The 19983-nt window shown below is 39.8% G+C and overlaps 1 protein-coding gene across 1 annotated transcript in view; it reads left to right on the forward strand.

Annotated features, from left to right (window-relative positions):
- SPTLC2 (serine palmitoyltransferase long chain base subunit 2) overlaps window positions 1-19983 on the forward strand; it is a 105548-nt gene that overhangs the window by 38474 nt on the left and 47091 nt on the right. The window contains exons 4-6 of the mRNA XM_033187270.1: window positions 1611-1759; window positions 6985-7109; window positions 14649-14742. Of these exons, the coding sequence (XP_033043161.1) occupies window positions 1611-1759; window positions 6985-7109; window positions 14649-14742 (368 nt within the window). The remainder of the gene's footprint in view (window positions 1-1610; window positions 1760-6984; window positions 7110-14648; window positions 14743-19983) is intronic.

Raw genomic sequence — 19983 nt, forward strand, 5'->3', positions numbered from 1 at the left:
TTTGTATTTTTAACATTGTATTGGTTTGTTTGTTTATTTGTTTGAGTCAGTCTCACTTTGTTGCACAGGCTAGAGTGCAGTGTCACGATCTCAGCACACTGCAACCTCCACCTCCCAAGTTCAAGTGATTCTCCCACCTCAGCCTCCCTAGTAGCTGGGACTACAGAGATGCACCACCATGCTCAGCTACTTTTTGTATTTTTAGTAGAGATGAGGTTTCACCATGTTGGCCAGGCTGGTCTCGAACTCCTGGCCTCAAGTGATCTGTCCACCTTGGCCTCCCAAAGTGCTGGGATTACAGGTGTGAGGCACCGTGTCTGGCCTTAACATTGTATTGTTTAGATTGCACAAGTATTACATGATTGAATTGCCATTATAAAAAAAATATAAATAATACAGATAAACTGTTAGTTCCCATGACAGCTAACCCCATTTCCTCTGCATGTCCACCCCCTTGCAGATCCTCCTCCACTCCCCAGAGGTAACTGTTGTTATCACTTTATTTTGTATTGTTTTTTGTATTGTTTCTCAAGATCTTTTCTGTGGGGATAGAGTGACACTCTATGTCAAAAAACAAAAATTTATTTTACAGCTTGCCTTTTTTTTTTTTTTTGAGACGGAGTCTCGCTCTGTCGCCCAGGCTGGAGTGCAGCGGCGCCATCTCGGCTCACTGCAAGCTCTGCCTCCTGGGTTCATGCCATTCTCCTGCCTCAGCCTCCCGACTAGCTGGGACTACAGGCACCCATCACCACGCCCGGCTAATTTTTTGTGTTTTTTTAGTTGAGACAGGGTTTCCCCATGTTAGCCAGGATGGTCTCAATCTCCTGACCTCATGATCTGCCCGCCTCGGCCTCCCAAAGTGCTGGGATTACAGGCGTGAGCCACTGTGTCCGGCCTACACCTTGCCTTCTTAGCTTGGTCACATATTGGTGACACCCCTTCTCATGTGTATATTCACAGCATGTTTACTATTTGTAATGACTACATCGTATTTTGCAGTATAGATGTGCCATGGTGCGACAGGTTGGGCTGTATTAATAATCTCAGAATCTCAGGGAATTAAAACAGTGACAGTTTATCCTTGTCCATACTTCATGTTCATCCTAGGTTGGTGGGGCCCCGAACCATTTTGTCCTTAGTTAGGGGCCCAGGCTGCCTCAGCTTCCATTGTATGAAATGTCACTGGTCCCTGTACCTGGGGAATGTATGTGGCAGATGGTGCAGTGACTCTCAAAGGATCCTCATGTGTATATATGCTCATGTACAGGAGTTACTGAGCCAGAGTATGTATATCTTTTAATGGATAAGTACTACCAAACTGCCCTCCAAAGAACGAACAAGAAAAAACCTGATATTCTTATGTACAATGTCCTGTAAGATAAGTGACTGTCCTGGCCAACACTGGATATCATTAATATTAAAATCTTTATCACTATTAATAAATGAAAATGGATTATTTTAACTTCCATTTCCATAACTGGTAGTGTGTTTGAGTTTTTTTATATAGACTTTGTTCTCTCTGCTTCCTTTTGTGTTACCAGTGGGTTTGCTATTACATTTAAGTACTTTTTTGCTCATGAGTTTCATTGTTTTATGCTGTTGATACACAGGTATACAGGGAATATAATAAAAGGTGTTATAAACATGGGTTCCTATAACTATCTTGGATTTGCACGGAATACTGGATCATGTCAAGAAGCAGCTGCCAAAATCCTAGAGGAATATGGAGTTGGAGTGTGCAGTACTCGGCAGGAAATTGGTAAGTGAAAGCTGTATTTGGCCAGCTGCTGTTTTTGACCTTGTTTTAGTCAGGGACAAATAATAGTGATATTGACCTAAAGTATTAAGTATCTACACTTTGTCATGTCATTTAGATAAGGTGAAGAATGCTTTGTTTTTCTGAAGTGTGATGGATGATTTTAATGCTTTCAACACATTTTGAGATGTGTTTATCTTTCCCAATGTGTTATACATATAGATTGTCCCTCGAAAAGTCCTGCCACTGTTTGTTTCATTTATAACTTTGATGTCGATTTCATTGGCTTTTGCAAATGTTAATGGTTAAGAGTGCCACTTATTAGGATGTTGGGCATATGAGAGTTAATCTGCTTTCATGCTGGTAAATTGGGGCCAATAATAATTGCTGCCTTATAGAGCTCTTTTAAGACTTACGTAAGCTAATCCATGTAGAGCACTTGGAACATAGTAGACAATAAATATGAACTCTCTTTATTATTGTTTTAAATTTATAAAATATAGAAGAGTAATAGCTTTATATAAAGAGATTCAATTTATTTTACTTCAGAGGACGATTTCAGATTTTTCTAATTTGTTTCAGAGAACTGATCACCCTAGAAGTTACAAAAACTTTCCAAATACCTATTACTGTGAATATCCCTAAGCACAGCAGATTAAAAGGACAGTTCATTGTTAGTTATTTCTCAGGGTTCTCGGGATTGGCAAGCATAGTTGGGTGGTTCTTACCCAAGGTTCCTCTCATGGTTCACTCAGTGGTGGCTGTATGGCTGGAGACATAGGAAGCCTTCTTCATTCATTTGTTTCACCTAGGCTGGGGTGGCTGGAGCTCCGTGTGGCCTCTCCATGTTTCTTACTTGGGCTTCTTCATACCATGGTGGTCTTGGAGAGTTGTTCATCATGCATGGCAGCAGGCCTCTAGAGCAAGCATGCAAAGATACCTGACTGAGGCCAGGCATGGAGGCTCATGCCTATAATCCCAGCACTTTGTGAGGCCAAGATAGGAAGATCAGCTGAGGCCAGTCTGAGCAACATAGTGAGACCTGGTCTCTACAAAAAATAAAGATAAAGTAGCTGAACATAGTGGCCCACGCCTGTGATCCTAGCCACTGAGGAGGCTGAGGCTGGAGCATCCCTTGAGCCAAGGAGTTTGAGGCTGCAGTGAGCTATGATCGTGCCACTGCACCCTAGCCTGTGACAGAGTGAGACATTGTGTCGAAAAAACAAAAACAAGGAGACCTAGTTGAAAGCTGGAAGGCTTTTTAGGCACTAGCTGTACAGGTCCAGAATATCGCTTATGCCTCTTCCTGTTGGTCAAAGTGTCACTAAGGTCAGCCCAGATTCAAGGATTGTGGGGATTGCCCTCCTCCAACTCCAAATGGGAAGAGTAACAAAGAATTTGCATCCTTATTTAATCTTCCACAGCAACACTGTCAACTCAGGAAACTTAAAACAAAATGAAGAAAGGAAAAAGGAAAAATAAAATTGTGCAGATTTTTATATCTATTTATTTAAATAGATAGATACATGGATTTATAGATAGATAGATGCAGGGTCTCTGTTGCCCAGGCTGGAGTGCAGTGGTGCAATCATAGCTCACTTCAGCCTCAAACTTCTGTACTCCAGCCATCCTCCCACCTCAGCCTCCTAAGTAGTTAGGACTAGGTGCACGCCACCGTGCCCAGCTGATTTTTTAAATGTAATTTTTGTAGAGCTGGGGATCTCTTTCAAGAGGCTATGTTCCCCAGGGTATTCTTGAAATCCTGGCCTCGGGTGATTCTCCCAACTCAGCCTTCCAAAGCACTGGGATTGTAAGTGTGAGTCACCATGCCTGGCCCCACCATCTAATTTTAAATATTTTCATTCCTCCTAAAAGAAACCCTATACTCAGTAGCATTCATTGGATACTGTTTCCCTTCCCCCTACAAGTCCATGGCAACCGGTAGTCTACTTTTTGTCTTTATAGATTTGCCTATTTTGGACATTAAATATAAAAGGAATTCTATAACATTTGGTCTTTTCTGTCTGACTTCCTTCACTAACACAGTATTTTCAAATTCATCCATGTTGTACCATCTAACAGCACTCCATTCTTTTCCATGACTGAATAATAATCCTTTGTGTGAGGGTGCCACATCTTGTTTATCCACTTATCACTTGATGGTCATTTGGGTTGTTTCTGCTTTTTGGCTATTGTCAACAGTGCTGCTGTGAACGTGGGTGTACAAGTTTTTGTATGATGTATTTTTGTTTCTCTTGGGTTTATACTTACTAGCAGAATTGCTAGGTCGTATGGTAACTCTGTGTTTGACTTTTTGAGGAATTGCTAAACTGTTTTCCAAAGAGACTGCACTGTTTTACAATCTCTCCATCAATGCGTGAGGGTTCCTGCTCATTTTTATATCGTCTTCCAGTCATCTTGTATGTAGCCCAACTTTAACCCTTGCTTACTTTGCTGCCTGTTCCCTCCAGTTTTTAAACTTCTCTAGGGTTCCATACAGTGAATTTACTTGGTTTTCAAAGAATTCTACTCTATAAGAGCATAGATATGACCTTCTTCTAACTCTGTCATTTTCCAGTTATATTAGTTTCCTGTGGCTGCTGTAACAAAATATCAGAAACAGAGTGACTTAAAACAAAAAAAAGTCTTATCTCATAATTCTGTGGTTTATAGGTTTGGGGTCTAGGGTGTCAGCAGGGCCATGCTCTCTGATGCTCGAGAATCCTTCCTAGCTTCTGGTGTTGCCAGCAATCGATGATGTTCCCTGGCTTATAGTGCATCACCCCACCACATGGCTGTCTTCCTGTGTGTCAAACATTGTCATCTTCTGGTTGGGCACAGTGGCTCATGCCTGTCATCCCGGCACTTTGGGAGGCTGAGGCGGGCAGATCACTTGAGGTCAGGAGTTCAAGACCAGCCTAGCCAACGTGGTGAAACCCTGTCTTTACTAAAAATACAAACATTAGCCGGGCATGATGGAAGATGCACACCTGTAATTCCAGCTACTCGGGAGGCTGAGGCACGAGAATCACTTGAACCTGTGAGGCAGAGGTTGCAATGAGCCGAGATCACACCGCTGCACTCCACCTGGGCAACAGAGTGAGACTCTGTCTCAAGAAAAAAAAACAAAAAAACAGCATTGTCTTCTTCTGTGTTCCTTCTGTGCATGTCTATCTCTGTGTCCAAATTTCCCCTTTCTATAAAGACATTAGCATCCCCCTAATGGCCTGATTTTAATTTGATTACCGCTGGAATGTCCCAGTTTCCAAAGAAGGTCACATTCTTCTGGGAATGAGGACTTCAAAATATCTTTCTGGTGAGACACAATTGAACCCATAACACTATCCTTCTGTATATTTTCCATTTTCATTAATTGTGTTCAGAATTATAGATGTCCACTAATTAATAAAAAATTGAGCTTTTTGCTTTTATTTCTTGGTTGTCCAGCTGTTTTGTGATGATTTTCAAGAGGAAGATGGGAATAGAACATTTTTATTTCCCCCATCTTTAAAACAGAGTTGCTAACTGGCACTCCAGAAATGACAAGCCTTTTGATCTAATCCTGTGGTTAAAGGAGCATTGTGCAGTGATGACATATAGTAAGGATACCTTATACCTTTATGGCATTTTATATTTTATAAAGTACTCGGCTGGGTGCGGTGGCTCACGCTTATAATCCCAACACTTTGGGAGGCCGAGGTGGGTGGATCTCTTGAGGTCAGGAGTTCGAGACCAGCCTGGCCAACATGGTGAAACCCTGTCTCTACTAAAAATACAAAATAGCCGGGCATGGTGGCGTGCACCTGTAATCCCAGCTACTTGGGAGGCTGAGGCAGGAGAATCGCTTGAACCCAGGAGGCAGAGATTGCAGTGAGCTGAGATTGCGCCACTGCACTCCAGCCTGGGCAACAGAGCAAGACTCTGTCTCAAAAAAAAAAAAAGCTCCAACATATTATCTCTTTTGATCCTCACAGCAATGTCATTAGGTAGATAGGGCAAATTATTACTGCTGTTTAGAAGTATTTAGCCCAGAGACTTCCTAAGGGCTTTGATTAAGCAAGCCGTAAGGACACATAGCATCCAAGTGTAGCAGTCTTCTTTCCCAGCATCTTTTCTCTCTGTAATGTCATTTAGTCCTTAAAGATTTGAGTACCAGTATAAAATTGCAGTACAAATTTACCAGTCAGTTCACAGTGAGGGAAGAAACTTTTCTTTTTTTTTTGAGTCAGAGTCTCACTCTTTTGCCTAGGCTGGAGTGCAGTGGCATGATGTCAGCTTACTGCAGCCTCTGCCTCCCAGGTTCAAGTGATGCTCCTGCCTCAGGCCCCGAGTAGCTGGGATTACAGACACCAGCACCACGCCCAGCTAATTTTTTGTATTTTGAGTAGAGAGAAGGTTTCACCATGTTGACCAGGCTGGTCTTGAACTCCTGACCTTAGGCAATCCGCCCTCCTCGACCTCCCAAAGTGCTGGAATTGCAGGCGTGAGCCACTGCACCCTGCCGGGAAGAAACGTTTTTACCTGTCTCTTGCTGTATAAAAGCCATCTCAAAACTTAGTGGTTTAAAACAGCAACAGATTTATTTGCTCATGATTCTGCAATTTAGGGAGGGCTTGATGTTATCTTAGCTCCATGTGGTATTGGGTAGGCAGTTATGACTGTGTACAGAGTATCCAAGATGTCTTAACTCACATGTTTGACACCTCAGCTGGGTGGCAGGAAGGGCTAAAGGCTGGCTGGGCATCTCTCTGTTTCTCTTTCTCTCTCTGTCTCCCCCTCTCCTTACATCTTTCTCTCCTCCTTCCATAGTCTCTTATCCTCCAGTTCCCACCCCCCGCCCATGTTCTGTTTTTGCAACAGGCCAGTTAGATTGTTTTATGTAGCAGCTGACTTCAAAAGTATAAAAGCAGATTTTGCCAGGCCTCCTAAGGCCTAAACCTGGAACAAGTATGCACAAACAGGAATGGGAGAAATTATTGGCAACCCCTCTTTGGGGAAATTCCACTGCAGGTGCTGAATCAGATTTTATTCAACTATTGTGTTCTTTATGAGCGCATATTACTCCTCACAATATTATGAAGAATATTAGTCTTCATAATATTGACTCCTTCATAGATCTTAGTCTGAAAAGGACACAACACATACACTATGATTTCTTTTAATAAAGTGATGAGTAATTCTTAAATTCAGGATTTTGTGATACTGACTTTCTTAACTTCTTCACACAGGAAACCTGGACAAGCATGAAGAACTAGAGGAGCTTGTAGCAAGGTTCTTAGGAGTAGAAGCTGCTATGGCGTATGGCATGGGATTTGCAACGAATTCAATGAACATTCCTGCCCTTGTTGGCAAAGTAAGACACTTTGTCATTTATGAAAACTCCCTCATGTATATCTTCTTTTGTTTTGAAAAGCATTCAGAGTGAGCTAAAAGCTGTTGTAAACTTTAGACTAAACATAGTTGAGCCAAAGATATCTCTACCACAAATTGTTTTTCTTGCTTTCTTTTTTTTTTTTTTTTTTGAGATGGAGTCTTCTTTTTTCACCCAGGCTGGAGTGCAGTGGTGCCATCTCAGCTCACTGCAACCTCAGTCTGTCAGGTTCAAGTGATTCTCCTGCCTCAGCCTCCCAAGTAGCTGGGACTACAGGTGTGTGCCATCACGCCTGGCTAATTTTTTGTGTTTTTAGCAGAGGCGGCGTTTCACCACGTTGGCAAGCCTGGGCAACATAGTGAGGCCTCATCTCTATTTTATTTTTTAAATGAGAAACAATTTGTGGCTGGGCGCGGTGGCACACACCTGTCATCCCAGTGCTTTGGGAGGCTGAGGTGGGCGGATCAACTGAGGTCAGGAGTTTGAGACCAGTCTGTGTTTATATATTTATATATACGTATAATATACATATTATATATGATATATAATATACATATATGTGATATACATAATATATATGATATACGTATTACATATGCATATTTTATATATATATCCCCAAGTGGATAGCGCATGTGAGAGGGCACAATCTGTATGTAAATGTAAATTATGTCTCAGCAGATTGGTGCTCTCATCCTGAGAGGCCCTTTGAGGTTATTTATTCTCATGTTTAATATGACATCTAGGAATGGTGTATTAAAAATGTGGTGGATTAACTCAAGCAGGAGAATTGAGTTTTTGTTTTTTGATTGTTTATATGGTCACTCTTAGCTGTGTGACTGTGAGCATGTCAAATAATCTTTCTGATCCTCCACATTTCTTTTGTAAAATGAGGTGGTTGAGCTAGATTAACTTTAAAGTCCTTTTTAGTTATGCAGTGTATGGGTCTGTAAAGTACAGGTGGGAGAAATAGAAAACAAACAGCAAGATAGGAGATTTAAACCCATCTGTATTGATAAACATTAAATATAAATGGTTTATACATTCCAAGGAGAAGACAAAGATTGTCAGATAAAATTAAGTAGGTTTCCTAATACAAAATAGCAACTTATGTTAAATATGAAGACACAGGTTAAAAGGAAAAGGATAGAAAAAAATACAGCATGCAAATAGTAATCAGAAGACATTTGAAGTGCCTGTATTAATATAAACAAAGATTTCAGAGCAAGAACTATTTCTGGTGATAAAGAGGAACATTGTGTAATGATTAAGGAATTAATTCATCAAGAGGATGTAATTTTAAATGTATAGATGCTTATCCCATTTATGCCTAATGTTCCATTATTGGAACGCTAAGCATGTGGGAGTTATTTATATCCTACTGCTCAAGGTCATCGCCAAGGTCTGATTTTGCAATTCAAAAAATTGTAACCTCTGGCATAAGTGGTTTATGAACAGAGCTTCAAAGTACATGAAGCAGAAATTGATGAAACTAAAAGAAGTAGACAAATAGAAAATTGTAATTACAGACATTAACCCATCTCTCTCTCTTTTTTTTTTTTTTTTTTATTTATTTTTTTTGAGACAGAGTCTTGCTGTGTCACCCGGGCTGGAGTGCAGTGGCGTGATTTCGGCTCACTGCAAGCTCCGCCTCCCGGGTTCACGCCATTCTCCTGCCTCAGTCTCCCGAGTAGCTGGGACTACAGGCGCCCGCCACCATGCCTGGCTAATTTTTTGTATTTTTAGTAGAGACGGGGTTTCACCGTGTTAGCCAGGATGGTCTCAATCTCCTGACCTCATGATCTGCCTGCCTCGGCCTCCCAAAGTGCTGGGATTACAGGTGTGAGCCACTGCGCCCGGCCCTAACCCCTCTCTCTTAATTGACAGAAGAATGAAACAGAAAATCAATAATAATATAGAACATTTGGAAAACACTGTCAACCAGTTGACCTAGTTGAGAGTCTTGAAACACTTCACTCAACAACAGCAAAACATTTACTACCAAAGACCATATTCTAGGCCATTAAGCCAGTTTTAGTAAATTTTAAAGTATTAAAATTATTCTAAGTGTGTTCTGTGATCACAGTGGAATTTAAATGAGAAATTAATAACACAAAGATACCTGGAAAATCTTTGACTATTTGAAAATTAAACAACATACTTGTAAATAACCCATGGGCCAAAGAAGAAAAAACAAGGGAGAATAAAAATATTTTGAACTAAATGGAAATGTAACCTATTACAATTTGTTGGATGAAGCTAAAGCAATGCTCAGATGGAAATGTATAGCATTAAATGTTTATACAGGTTGAGCATCCCTAATCCCAAAATCTGAAATCTAAAATATTTCAAACTTATAAATATTTTGAGTGTCATCATGACAGCTCAAAGAAAATGCTTAGGGGTGCTAAAGCAGTAAATATAATGCAAATAATCCAAAATCCACAAAAATCTGAACTCTGAAACACATCCGATCCCAAGCATTTTGAATAAGGGATATTCAACCTGTATTAGAAACAAGTAAAGCTTGTAGCTTAAAAAATTAGGAAAAGAAGAACAAATTGAACCCAAACTAAGCAGAAAGAAGAATATAATGAAGATAAATGTAAAAATCAATGAATTAGAAAATAGATAATAGGGAAATTAGTGAAACTAAAGCTGATTCTTTGAGAAAATGAATACAGTTGATAAATCTCTAGCCAGAATGGTCAGGATAAGAAGAGAGAAGATTCATATTACCAGTAACAGGAATGAGAGAGGGAGACATCACTACACGTCCTATGGACATTAAAGGATAATAAGGGAATATTAAGAACAACTTCATACCAATAAATTCAACAACTTAGATAAAATACACAAAATTCCTTGTAAGACATAAATGTATGGCTCTTTGACTTCACATTATAATACGTTGCTGTCCTGCATTTTGAAGTACAAACCTGAGATTCTTTTTTGTTAGAATTTTTAACACCAGAGGATTAGAACATCTCATCTTGCTCTACTCTCTGTATGCCTACAAACTCTAACAAAGTATTATCTAGAATTAGATGTTTTCTACACAGACCTGAAAGATACAACCGTAAAGATTTATATTCCAAATCAGACTATAGTTGAAATATTATTAAATATCATTTAATCTGTTAAAGACAGTAACTTATCCAGTTTTAATGATCCTTTGAATCTGATACTGAATTTCCATGTGAGGTGGTTAATTGCTCAGTTTAATGGCAGGATGGGGCAGTATATTGATTAAGAGCATAGGTTCTGGAGGCAGACACTTGTCTTATTTAATAATTATTTTGTGGCCGGGCGCAGTGGCTCACTTTGGGAGACCAAGGCGGGCGAATCACGAGGTCAGGAGATCAAGACCATCCTGGCTAACATGGTGAAACCCCATCTCTACTGAAAATACAAAAGATTAGCTGAGCATGGTGGCAGGCGCCTGTAGTCCCAGCTGCTCAGGAGGCTGAGGCAGGAGAATGGTGTGAACCCGGGAGGTGGAGCTTGCGGTGAGCAGAGATCGCACCACTGCACTCCAGCCTGGGTGACAGAGCAAGACTCCATCTCAAAATAATAATAATAATAATATAATTATTATTATTTTGTTACTGTGCTTGTGACCTTGAGCAAGATTTTAAACTCCTGAACAAGAGTTTCCTCATATGTGAAATGGGAGTGATAATAGGGTCTATTACATACACTTGTTGTGAGGATTACAAGTGATAATGCTTTTAAATCTTTTAACATCATACCTGAAACATTAAGCACTTAGATGTTAACTGCTAGTGTGAATATCTATTTTATTTTTGAACCAAATATTTAATAAAGCTTTTCAGAATAAGTTCTAAAGGAAAAAGACAGATTGATACATTGAAATGGTGAATAAGGCTGTCTAAAAAAGACTGTCTAAAAAGAGTTCCTTTTTGCCAGAAGAAAAGAACATATTGCTTTTGCAGGTTTGCCAGAAAGATATTTAGCTGGAAAGAGGAGAAAATAAAATTTTGTGTGGAGGGGAAGGGAAGGGAGGATACCTTTTCAGATAGAGTTGATTGCCAAGAGTGGTAAGTAAAGAATTTGAAGACTTGCTGAAGAGAAATCTGACCTCTCCTTATTTCCTCCCCCAGTTTCGCTTTTTCAATTTTAACACTTTTTTTGAAACTTAAATTTAGACTTACAAAAAGAGTTACAAAAGAGTACAGAGAGTTCCTGTATACCATTCATTCAGCTTCCCTTTATGTTAACATCTTGAATAACAGTGGAACCATTTCTTACAGCTTAGAAATTAACTGTGATACAATACTATAACTAAAGTAGAGGACGTATTTGGTTTTCACTGGTTTTTCACTGATGTCCTTTTTCCGCTTCAGGATCCAGGTGAGGATCCACATTGCCTTTAGCTGTTGTAGCTCCTTGGTCTCCTCTAATCTAGGATAGTTCCTGTCTTTCTTTGTCTTTCATGACCTTGATACTTCTGAAGGGTACTGGTGCCTTAATTTGCAGAATGTCTCCAATTTGGGTCTGTCTGCTGTGTTGTTATGGTTTGATTGAGCCCATGCATTATTGAGAAAGCTACCACGGATGTGGTGCCCTTCTCAGTGAATCATGCAAGAGACTGTGATTTCAATACATATTACTGATGATGTAAATCTTAATCACTTGGCTCAGGTGTCAGCAGGGATTTTCTACTACCAACGTACTGCTTTTCCCTTTGTAATCACCATATATTGTGGCAGAGATACTTTGGGACTATATATAGCATTTTGGATTAAACTTTCACCCACTAACTTTAGTAGGCGTCTCTGATCTTGCCTGTGGCAGTTATTACCTTGGTGTTCTAATGGTGGTTTTTCTATTTTTCTCATTCCTTCTATACTTACTAATTAGAATTTTTGTGTAAGGAAGAGTTCTTGCTTCTCCCTTATTTATTTATGTAATTATGGGTTTGTGAATATTTTTATTATTTGGCTTATAATTCAACACAATTGCTTCTTTTTTGTTGCTTGACTTTTAGTTTTGGCCATTGGGAGCTCCTTCAGGTGGGTACCTGTGTCCTTGGACTATATCATAACTTTTTTTTTTTTAAAGCATTCTCATACTTTCTGGCATAATAAAATGCTCCAGGATCATCTTATGTTTTCCCTATCCCAGTTTTGGAATTAACCAGTTCTCCAAGAAGCCCTGATTCTTTTTATTGGAGAATGGTATTTAGAAACCAAGGTCTGGGAACTAGGTGTGTGTATTGCTGCAGGAGTGTCACTGCTTCTCACCTCTCAGTGACTAGAGCTAGAAAATGTATGTATGTATGTATGTATGCTAACTCATGCATACACGTGTGTGTGTGTGTGTGTGTGTGTGTGCATGCATAAAGATTTGAAAGCCAGGAGTCTGTATTGATACTGCCAGCTCTGCTTTTCTTCTCCTCCTTCTCCTCCTCTTCCTTCTTCTCCTCCCATCTTCCGTCTTCTCCTCCTGCTCCTCCTCTTTTTTTTTTTTCCCAGACAGAGTCTCCCTCTGTAACCCAGATTGGAGTGCAGCAGCACAATTTTGGCTCACTGAAACCTCCGCCTCCTGGGTTCAAACGATTATCCTGCCTCAGCCTTTTGAGTAGCTGAGATTACAGGTGCCCATCACCAAGCCCAGCTAATTTTTGGGGGGTTTTCTTTTTGTTGTTTTTTTTGTTTTTTTTTTTTAGTAGAGATGGGGTTTTGCCATGTTGGCCAGTCTGGTCTCGAACTCCTGACCTCAAGTGATCCACCCACCTTGGCCTCCCAAACTGCCAGGCATGAGCCACTATGCCTGGCCACTTCATTTTTAATCTGTATATTTTTAACCAGGGTAGCTTTTTTATCTTAATAAATACTATGTGCTTAATAAAAATTTCAAACACAACTACTGTTACAAGTTTCTTAAGTATTCCTTTAAGAATATTCTGTAATAAATAAGCATATATATATTGCTTATTATTATATATATATGTTGTTATTATATATATGTTGTTATATATATATATATATGTTGTTATATATATATATATGTTATATATATATAACATATATATTATATATATATGTTTCTTAAGTATTCCTTTAAGAATATTCTGTAATAAATAAGCATATATATATATGCTTATTATATTTATATATATATGTTGTTCAAGGGTCAACTATATATATATAGTTGACCCTTGAACAACGTGGTTTGAACTACGCAGGTCCACTTATACATGGATTTTTTTCAACCAAATATGGATCAGAAATACAGTATTCAGCCAGGCACAGTGACTCACGCCTGTAATCTTGGCACTTTGGGAGGCCGAGGCAGGTGGATCACCTGAGGTCAGGAGTTCAAGACCAGGCTGGCCAACATGGTGAAACCCCATCTGTACTGAAAATACAAAACTTAGCCAGGCATGGTGGCAGGCACCTGTAATCCCAGCTACTTGGGAGGCTGAGCAGAATTGCTTGAACCTGGGAAGCGGAGGTTGCAGTGAGCCAAGATCGCACCCACTGCACTCCAGCAACAAGAGCGAGACTCCGTCTCACACACACACACAAAACATAGTATTCATGGAACACAAACCCCAAGTATATGGAGGGCCTACTTTTCCTATAAGCAGGTCCCACGGGGCTAACTGCAAGACATGAGCATGTATGGATTTGGATAAATGTGGGGGTGAGGCAGTTCTGGAACCAAGGCCTTCTGTAGACTGAGGGATGACTGTGTGTCTGTGTATGTTCTCTCTTCGTTTTATTCTCATGGGAGCATGCTAGATACTTTCTGCACCTTTTTCATCTAATTGGATATTTTGAGGCTATTTTTGATAGAGAAAAACCTGTTTCTGGGTTCCAATCTGACATGTTGAAGGGCCCCCTGAGAGATGGAAGAGTAAGAACTGCAGTGAAAAAAAAAACAAAAACAAACCCGAGACCTTCAGCCTTGTTGCCTTAGCAGAAACTGATGTTTGTGTGTTAAAGCAAAGCTTGTTTGGAGATTTTTAAGATAAAACTGAAGCCTACAGTCCATGTTATGTGGGGAAAAGGTTAATAAGTAGGATCTTCCAAGTAGGTTCTTCCCTGGACTGTGGATATGAGTAGTAGTGAGAGAATGAACCATTTCCACAGACATGACCCCATCAGCTGCCATTTCCCACAGGTGAACAGAGCATCATACTAAAACTACATGGAATTCTCTCACGTAAAGAAGTCAAAACGTTTTAGAGACTGATGTGTCGTGTTTTAAATATAAATAAAGACCTGTTGCCATATATCTGACTATTTACATCAGTCATGGGACTGAAGATATTAAATTAAAAGCCTAGAATTTTGCATCTCCTTTTAAGGTGTCTTTACAAAAAACAAATGATCATGTATACTTCTTTCCTCTTCTTAAAACTGATCACTGTGTTGTTGTGCACGATTTCCTTAATAAGATACAGCTATTAGTGCGTGTGGCATTTTGTCATTTGTGTAACTAACCCTTTCCCTTCCAGCTTCTTACCTTTCTGTTCCTGTGATATTGCAGGGTTGCCTGATTCTGAGTGATGAGCTGAACCATGCATCACTGGTTCTAGGAGCCAGACTGTCAGGAGCAACCATTCGAATCTTCAAACACAACAGTGAGTTTGCTGCGGAATTCACTGCTGGCCTTGGTGTTTATTATTCTTTGGATCCATGGTGGGAATTAACATTAGTTATATTAGCAGTTGAAAATGTAAATGAAGCTAAAGTAGCAACATTTAAAATGTTCTTCTGGTCCAGTCTTTTAAAATTAGAGGTTGAAGGAAGCCTCTTGTACAAATATAATACCATCCTTTTATTTGACCTTTAAGTTTTCCATCCCATTTCGTTGTTTACAAATCCCTTACTCAAATACATTTACTCAATGCCTATAGTGTATCTTGCCATAAGACTAGCGGTGTTTAGATGAATAAATCAAGGTCTCTGACTGGTTAATGAAGAGACTTAATAGATAAGCCAGTGTTTACAATACAGCGGACAGGTGCTGAAGTACAGCCATGAATAGATGCTGTGGGAGCACGGAGGAGGGTGCCCCTGAGCTGGGCCTTTCCTGTTTAAGTGGAAATATCTTTGCGTGTTATTAAAATGATTATTTAGAATAAAAATGTATAACTTTCATAGTTAAAACACACACATAGGCAGAAAAGATAACCAAACTGTTTGTTTAATATCATCTTTTCCCAGAATGTGTACAGGCACAGACAGGTTTGGAAGAATGTATACCAAAATGTTAGGTGTGTACCCCTGGATAGAAGGATCATAGATGATAACATCATTTTTGCTTTTGTTTTTGTTTTTGTCTTGTCTAAAATGTTTTACAGTGAGAAATGAGATCTTATTAAATATCACTACGTAACCTGTTATTTTCTTTCTTTCTTTTTTTTTTCTTCTGTGACAAGAGTCTCGCTCTGTCACCGAGGCTGGAGTGCAGTGGCTCAGCCTTGGCTCACTGCAACCTCTGCCTCCCGAGTTTAAGCGATTCTCCTGCCTCCACCTCCTGAGTAGCTGGATTACAGGGGCACGCCACCACACCCGGCTAATTTTTAGTATTTTTAGTAGCAACGGAGTTTCACTGTGTTGGCCAGACTGGTCTTGAACTGACTTCAGTTGATCCTCCCGCCTTGGCCTCCGAAACTGCTGGGACTACAAGTGTGAGCCATCATGCCTGGCCCCTTTTTACAATACACTATGATTGTTTTTTGTCATTACATGTGACTCTACTTCATTCTTAAATGCCAGTGTGGCAGTCAGTGCCTGGATGTGCCTTCATTTAATTGCTCCCTCAATTGGACATCAGGGCTGTTTCTAAATTTTTCTACTGGGAACAGCACTACACTTACAGTTTTGTACAATCATCTGGTTAGTGCCTTAGGATAAATTTTTAGTAGTCTCAGAATGCGTGGTTAAAAGAGTATACATTTTTAATAGTTTTTCGAATTGCCTCTAAGCATTATATGAACTCTTTTTTTCACTTTTGTTTTAGGTTCAGGGGTACATGTACAGGATTGTTATATAGGTAAATTGCATGTCTCGGGGGTTTGTGTACAGATTATTTTGTCACCCAGGTAATCAGCATAGTACCTGATAGGTAGTTTTTCGAACCTTAGCCTCCTCCTCCCCTGCCTCGTCCTCAGGTAGGCCCCAGTGTCTGTTGTTCCCTTCTTCATGTCTGTATGTACTCAGTGTTTAGCTCCCACTTACAAGTGAGAACATGTGGTATTTTGTTTTCTGTTCCTGTGTTAGTTAGCTTAGGATAATGGCTTCTAGCTGCATCCTTGTTGCTGCAAAGGACATTATCTCATTCTTTTTTATAGCTACATAGTATTCGATGGTGTATATGTACGTGTATGTATGTGTGTATATATATATATATATATTTTTTTTTTTTTTGAGACAGAGTCTTGCTCTGTCACCCAGGCTGGCATGCGTTGGCATGAACTGAGCTCACTGCAACCTCCAATTCCCCAGCTCAACCAATCCTCCCATCTCAGCCAGCGTAATAGCTGGGATTACAGGTGTGTTCCACCACACCTGGCCAGGGTTTGTTTTTTGTTTTTTTTTTTCTTCTGTATTTTTTGTAAAGATGGGGTTTCACCATGTTGCCCAGGCTGGTCTTGAATTCCTAGGCTCAAACAATCCATCCACCTTGGCCTCCCAGTGCTGGGATTATAGGCATGAGCCACCGCACCTGGCCCCACATTTTTTTAATCCAGTTTACTGTTGATGGACATTTAGGATGATTCTATATCTTTGCTGTTGTGAATAGTGCTACAATGAACATACACATGCTTGCGTCCTATATGAATTTTACTCAACAGTGTGAGATTGACTGTTCCTACTCACTGGCCATTCACTCAGTAAATCATTTTAAATCTTTCCAAATCTAATGAGGAAATATGTTAGTTTTTATTTCATTGCTTATTAGGTATAGAGCAACTTTTTACATTTTTATTGTATTTTTATATCTGTTTTTTAAACCCTACTTGTAAGTTAATGTGTTTGTATTTCCTTATAAATTGGCCATTTTCAAATTGTTTCTATTTTTTGCTGATTATAAGAGCCCTTTATATGAATTAGCTTTTCCTTTATGTTGCATTATTTTATTAATTTTTTTTTTTGAGACAGGGTCTCGTTCTGTCACCCAGGCTGGAGTGCAGTAGCACAACCACGACTCACCACAGCCTTGACCTCCTGGGCCCAAAAGATTCTCCTGCTTCAGCATCCCAAGTAGCTGGGACTATAGGCATGCACCACCATGCCGGGCTAGTGTTTTTTTATTTTTTATAGAGACAAAGTCCCTCTGTGTTGCCCAGGTTGGTCTTGAACTCAGGCTCAAACGATCCTCCTGTCTCAGCCTACCAAAATGCTGGGATTACAGGAGTGATTCACCATGCCCAGACTGCACTATTTTTATATTTTTGACTTTGTTTTTCAGTGTCTTCTTGTGCAGACTCATTAAAATGTTTTTGTTGCCACACTTACTGTCTTACAACTTTTGGATTTTACACAGTACCCTCCTCATTCTCAGGTCATAAGATTATTCTTTCATGTTTTCTTCTGGAAACTTTGCGATATATTTTTTATTTAAATTTATGTGGAATTTGGGGGCATAACATTAGAGAGAGGTTGAATTTTTTTTTCTGAGTAGAAAATACGGTTAAGCATTCTGCTGTAGATATTTCTTTTTTTTTTTTTTCTGATACAGAGTCTTGCTCTGTCACCCAGGCTGGAGTACAGTGGTGTGATCGCAGCTCACTGCAACCTCTGCCTGCTGGGTTTAAGCGATTCTCATGTCTCAGCCTCCCAAGTAGCTAGGATTACAGGTGCCCACTACCATACCCGGCTAAGTTTTTTTGTATTTTTAGTAGAGACGGGATTTTGCCACGTTGGTCAGTCTGGTCTTGAACTCCTGACTTTAAGTGATCCACCCACCTCGGTCTCCCAGAGTGCTGAGATTACAGGTGTGAGCCACCACACCTGGCTGATATTTCTTTTATCTAAAATTTTGACCAGTATTATTTTTCTCCTCCTTCTGTATATAAGCATAGAAAACTAAAATAATTCATGTTTTTACTTGTCTTTAACTGATTGTCATACATTGCTCTCTGCCTAAGAACTGGAGGCTTTGCAGGACTTGGGGAGGCCAAGGCGGGTGAATCACCTGAGGTCAGGAGTTAGAGACCAGCCTGACCGAAATGGTGAAACCCCGCCTGTACTAAAAATAAAAAAATTAGCTGGATGTAGTAGCACACACCTGTAATCCCAGCTACGCAGGAGGCTGAGGCCGGAGAATCACTTGAATCTGGGAGGCAGAGGTTTCAGTGAGCAGAGATCACGCCACTGCACTCCCACCTTGGCAATAGAGCAAGACTCTGTCTCAAAAAAAAAAAAAAAACAAACAAAAAAAAAAACGGAAGCTTTGAGTCAGGACATAATTTACTTCTGTAGGGTACATGTACTGAATCTTGATTAGGTCATATGCAGATTTTTTTCTTAAAAATTACTGAATGCGTAAGCACAATCACAACCGTAGGCTATCTTATTTGTGTTTGTGTTCTGTGTTTTTATTACCTTATTTCTTTTTCTGTCAAAATTGTTTTCTGCAAAGAGCAAAATCATGTGCTTTTATAACCCCTTCCTCCAGTGACAAGCAATACAGAATACAAAATCAGATTTTATGGTAGGGCCAGGCTTGGTGACTCATGCCTGTAATCCCAGCACATTGGGGGGCTGAGGCGGGCGGATCACCTGAAGTCAGGAGTTCAAGACCAACCTGGCCAACATGGTGAAACCCCATCTCTACAAAAATACAAAAATTAGCCTGCCATGATGGCGGGTGCCGGTAATCCCAGCTACTTGGGAGGCTGAGGCAGGCGAATCACTTGAACCTTGGAGGTGGAAGCTTCAGTGAGCCGAGATTGCACCATTTTACTCCAGCTTGGATGACAGAGGGAGATTCCATCTCAAAAAAAAAAAGAAAGATTTTTTGATAGGATGTCTCCCATCCCTATTAAGTATTCCCCAGACTTAATGTTGCTTAAGTTTTGGGGAGTTTTTTTTAAGGACTTCATTTCAGGGCAGGTAGTTTAAATATGAAATCTGTAGTGTGACAACAATGATCTTCAAAGCATTTGTCTTTAACAGGGAAATTGTGATCATCATTAATGGCAGTAGCAGCCAAGTTGTTTCCAGGCCCATTAACCACCATGAGAACCAACAGAGCCACAAGAACTTGGTTGTTAATAGACAACTGATGAAGTCAAACATGGAACAATTTCAACCAGTTGTCAGGCTTGCTTAACACACAGACTTAAACATGCCCCAGATGGGTGTATTTTTAACCCAGTACCAAAACAGAGCTCTTTAACAAGCATTTATTGAGTATGTCCTAGGTGAAAGGAAATGGAGCATACACTGTGAAGTTTTTTTACCCCTTGCATTTGTTTTTTTAGGAGGTGTATGTATCTGTGATGGTTTATTCACACTGTCTCGCTCTGTCTTTTTTACGCATTTATTTCCGAATGACTCACTAGGATTAGAGATACAGTTTGATTCTATATTTTTCGATAAACACAGAGAAGCTAACTTAATGGCAGGGTACTTAACATGAGACACTGGTCATTTCATAAGCAAGCTAACGAACTGAATCAACCACCACAGTCCTTCAGTCAAGTTTCAATGGTTTTGAACATTTGTTACATTTTAGATTTCAGTTCAAGGTGGCAATAATTCACCTATTTTGCCCTGCTTTTTTCTGCCCAACTCTAATTATGTCCTTTGCTATCTGAGGCATACTCTCCAAATGAGAAATATATCTCTGCATTTCCAGAATAAAGTTA

Source organism: Trachypithecus francoisi, unplaced genomic scaffold (genome assembly GCF_009764315.1).
Source record: "Trachypithecus francoisi isolate TF-2019V2 unplaced genomic scaffold, Tfra_2.0 Lachesis_group3, whole genome shotgun sequence".
Lineage (NCBI taxonomy): Eukaryota > Metazoa > Chordata > Mammalia > Primates > Cercopithecidae > Trachypithecus > Trachypithecus francoisi.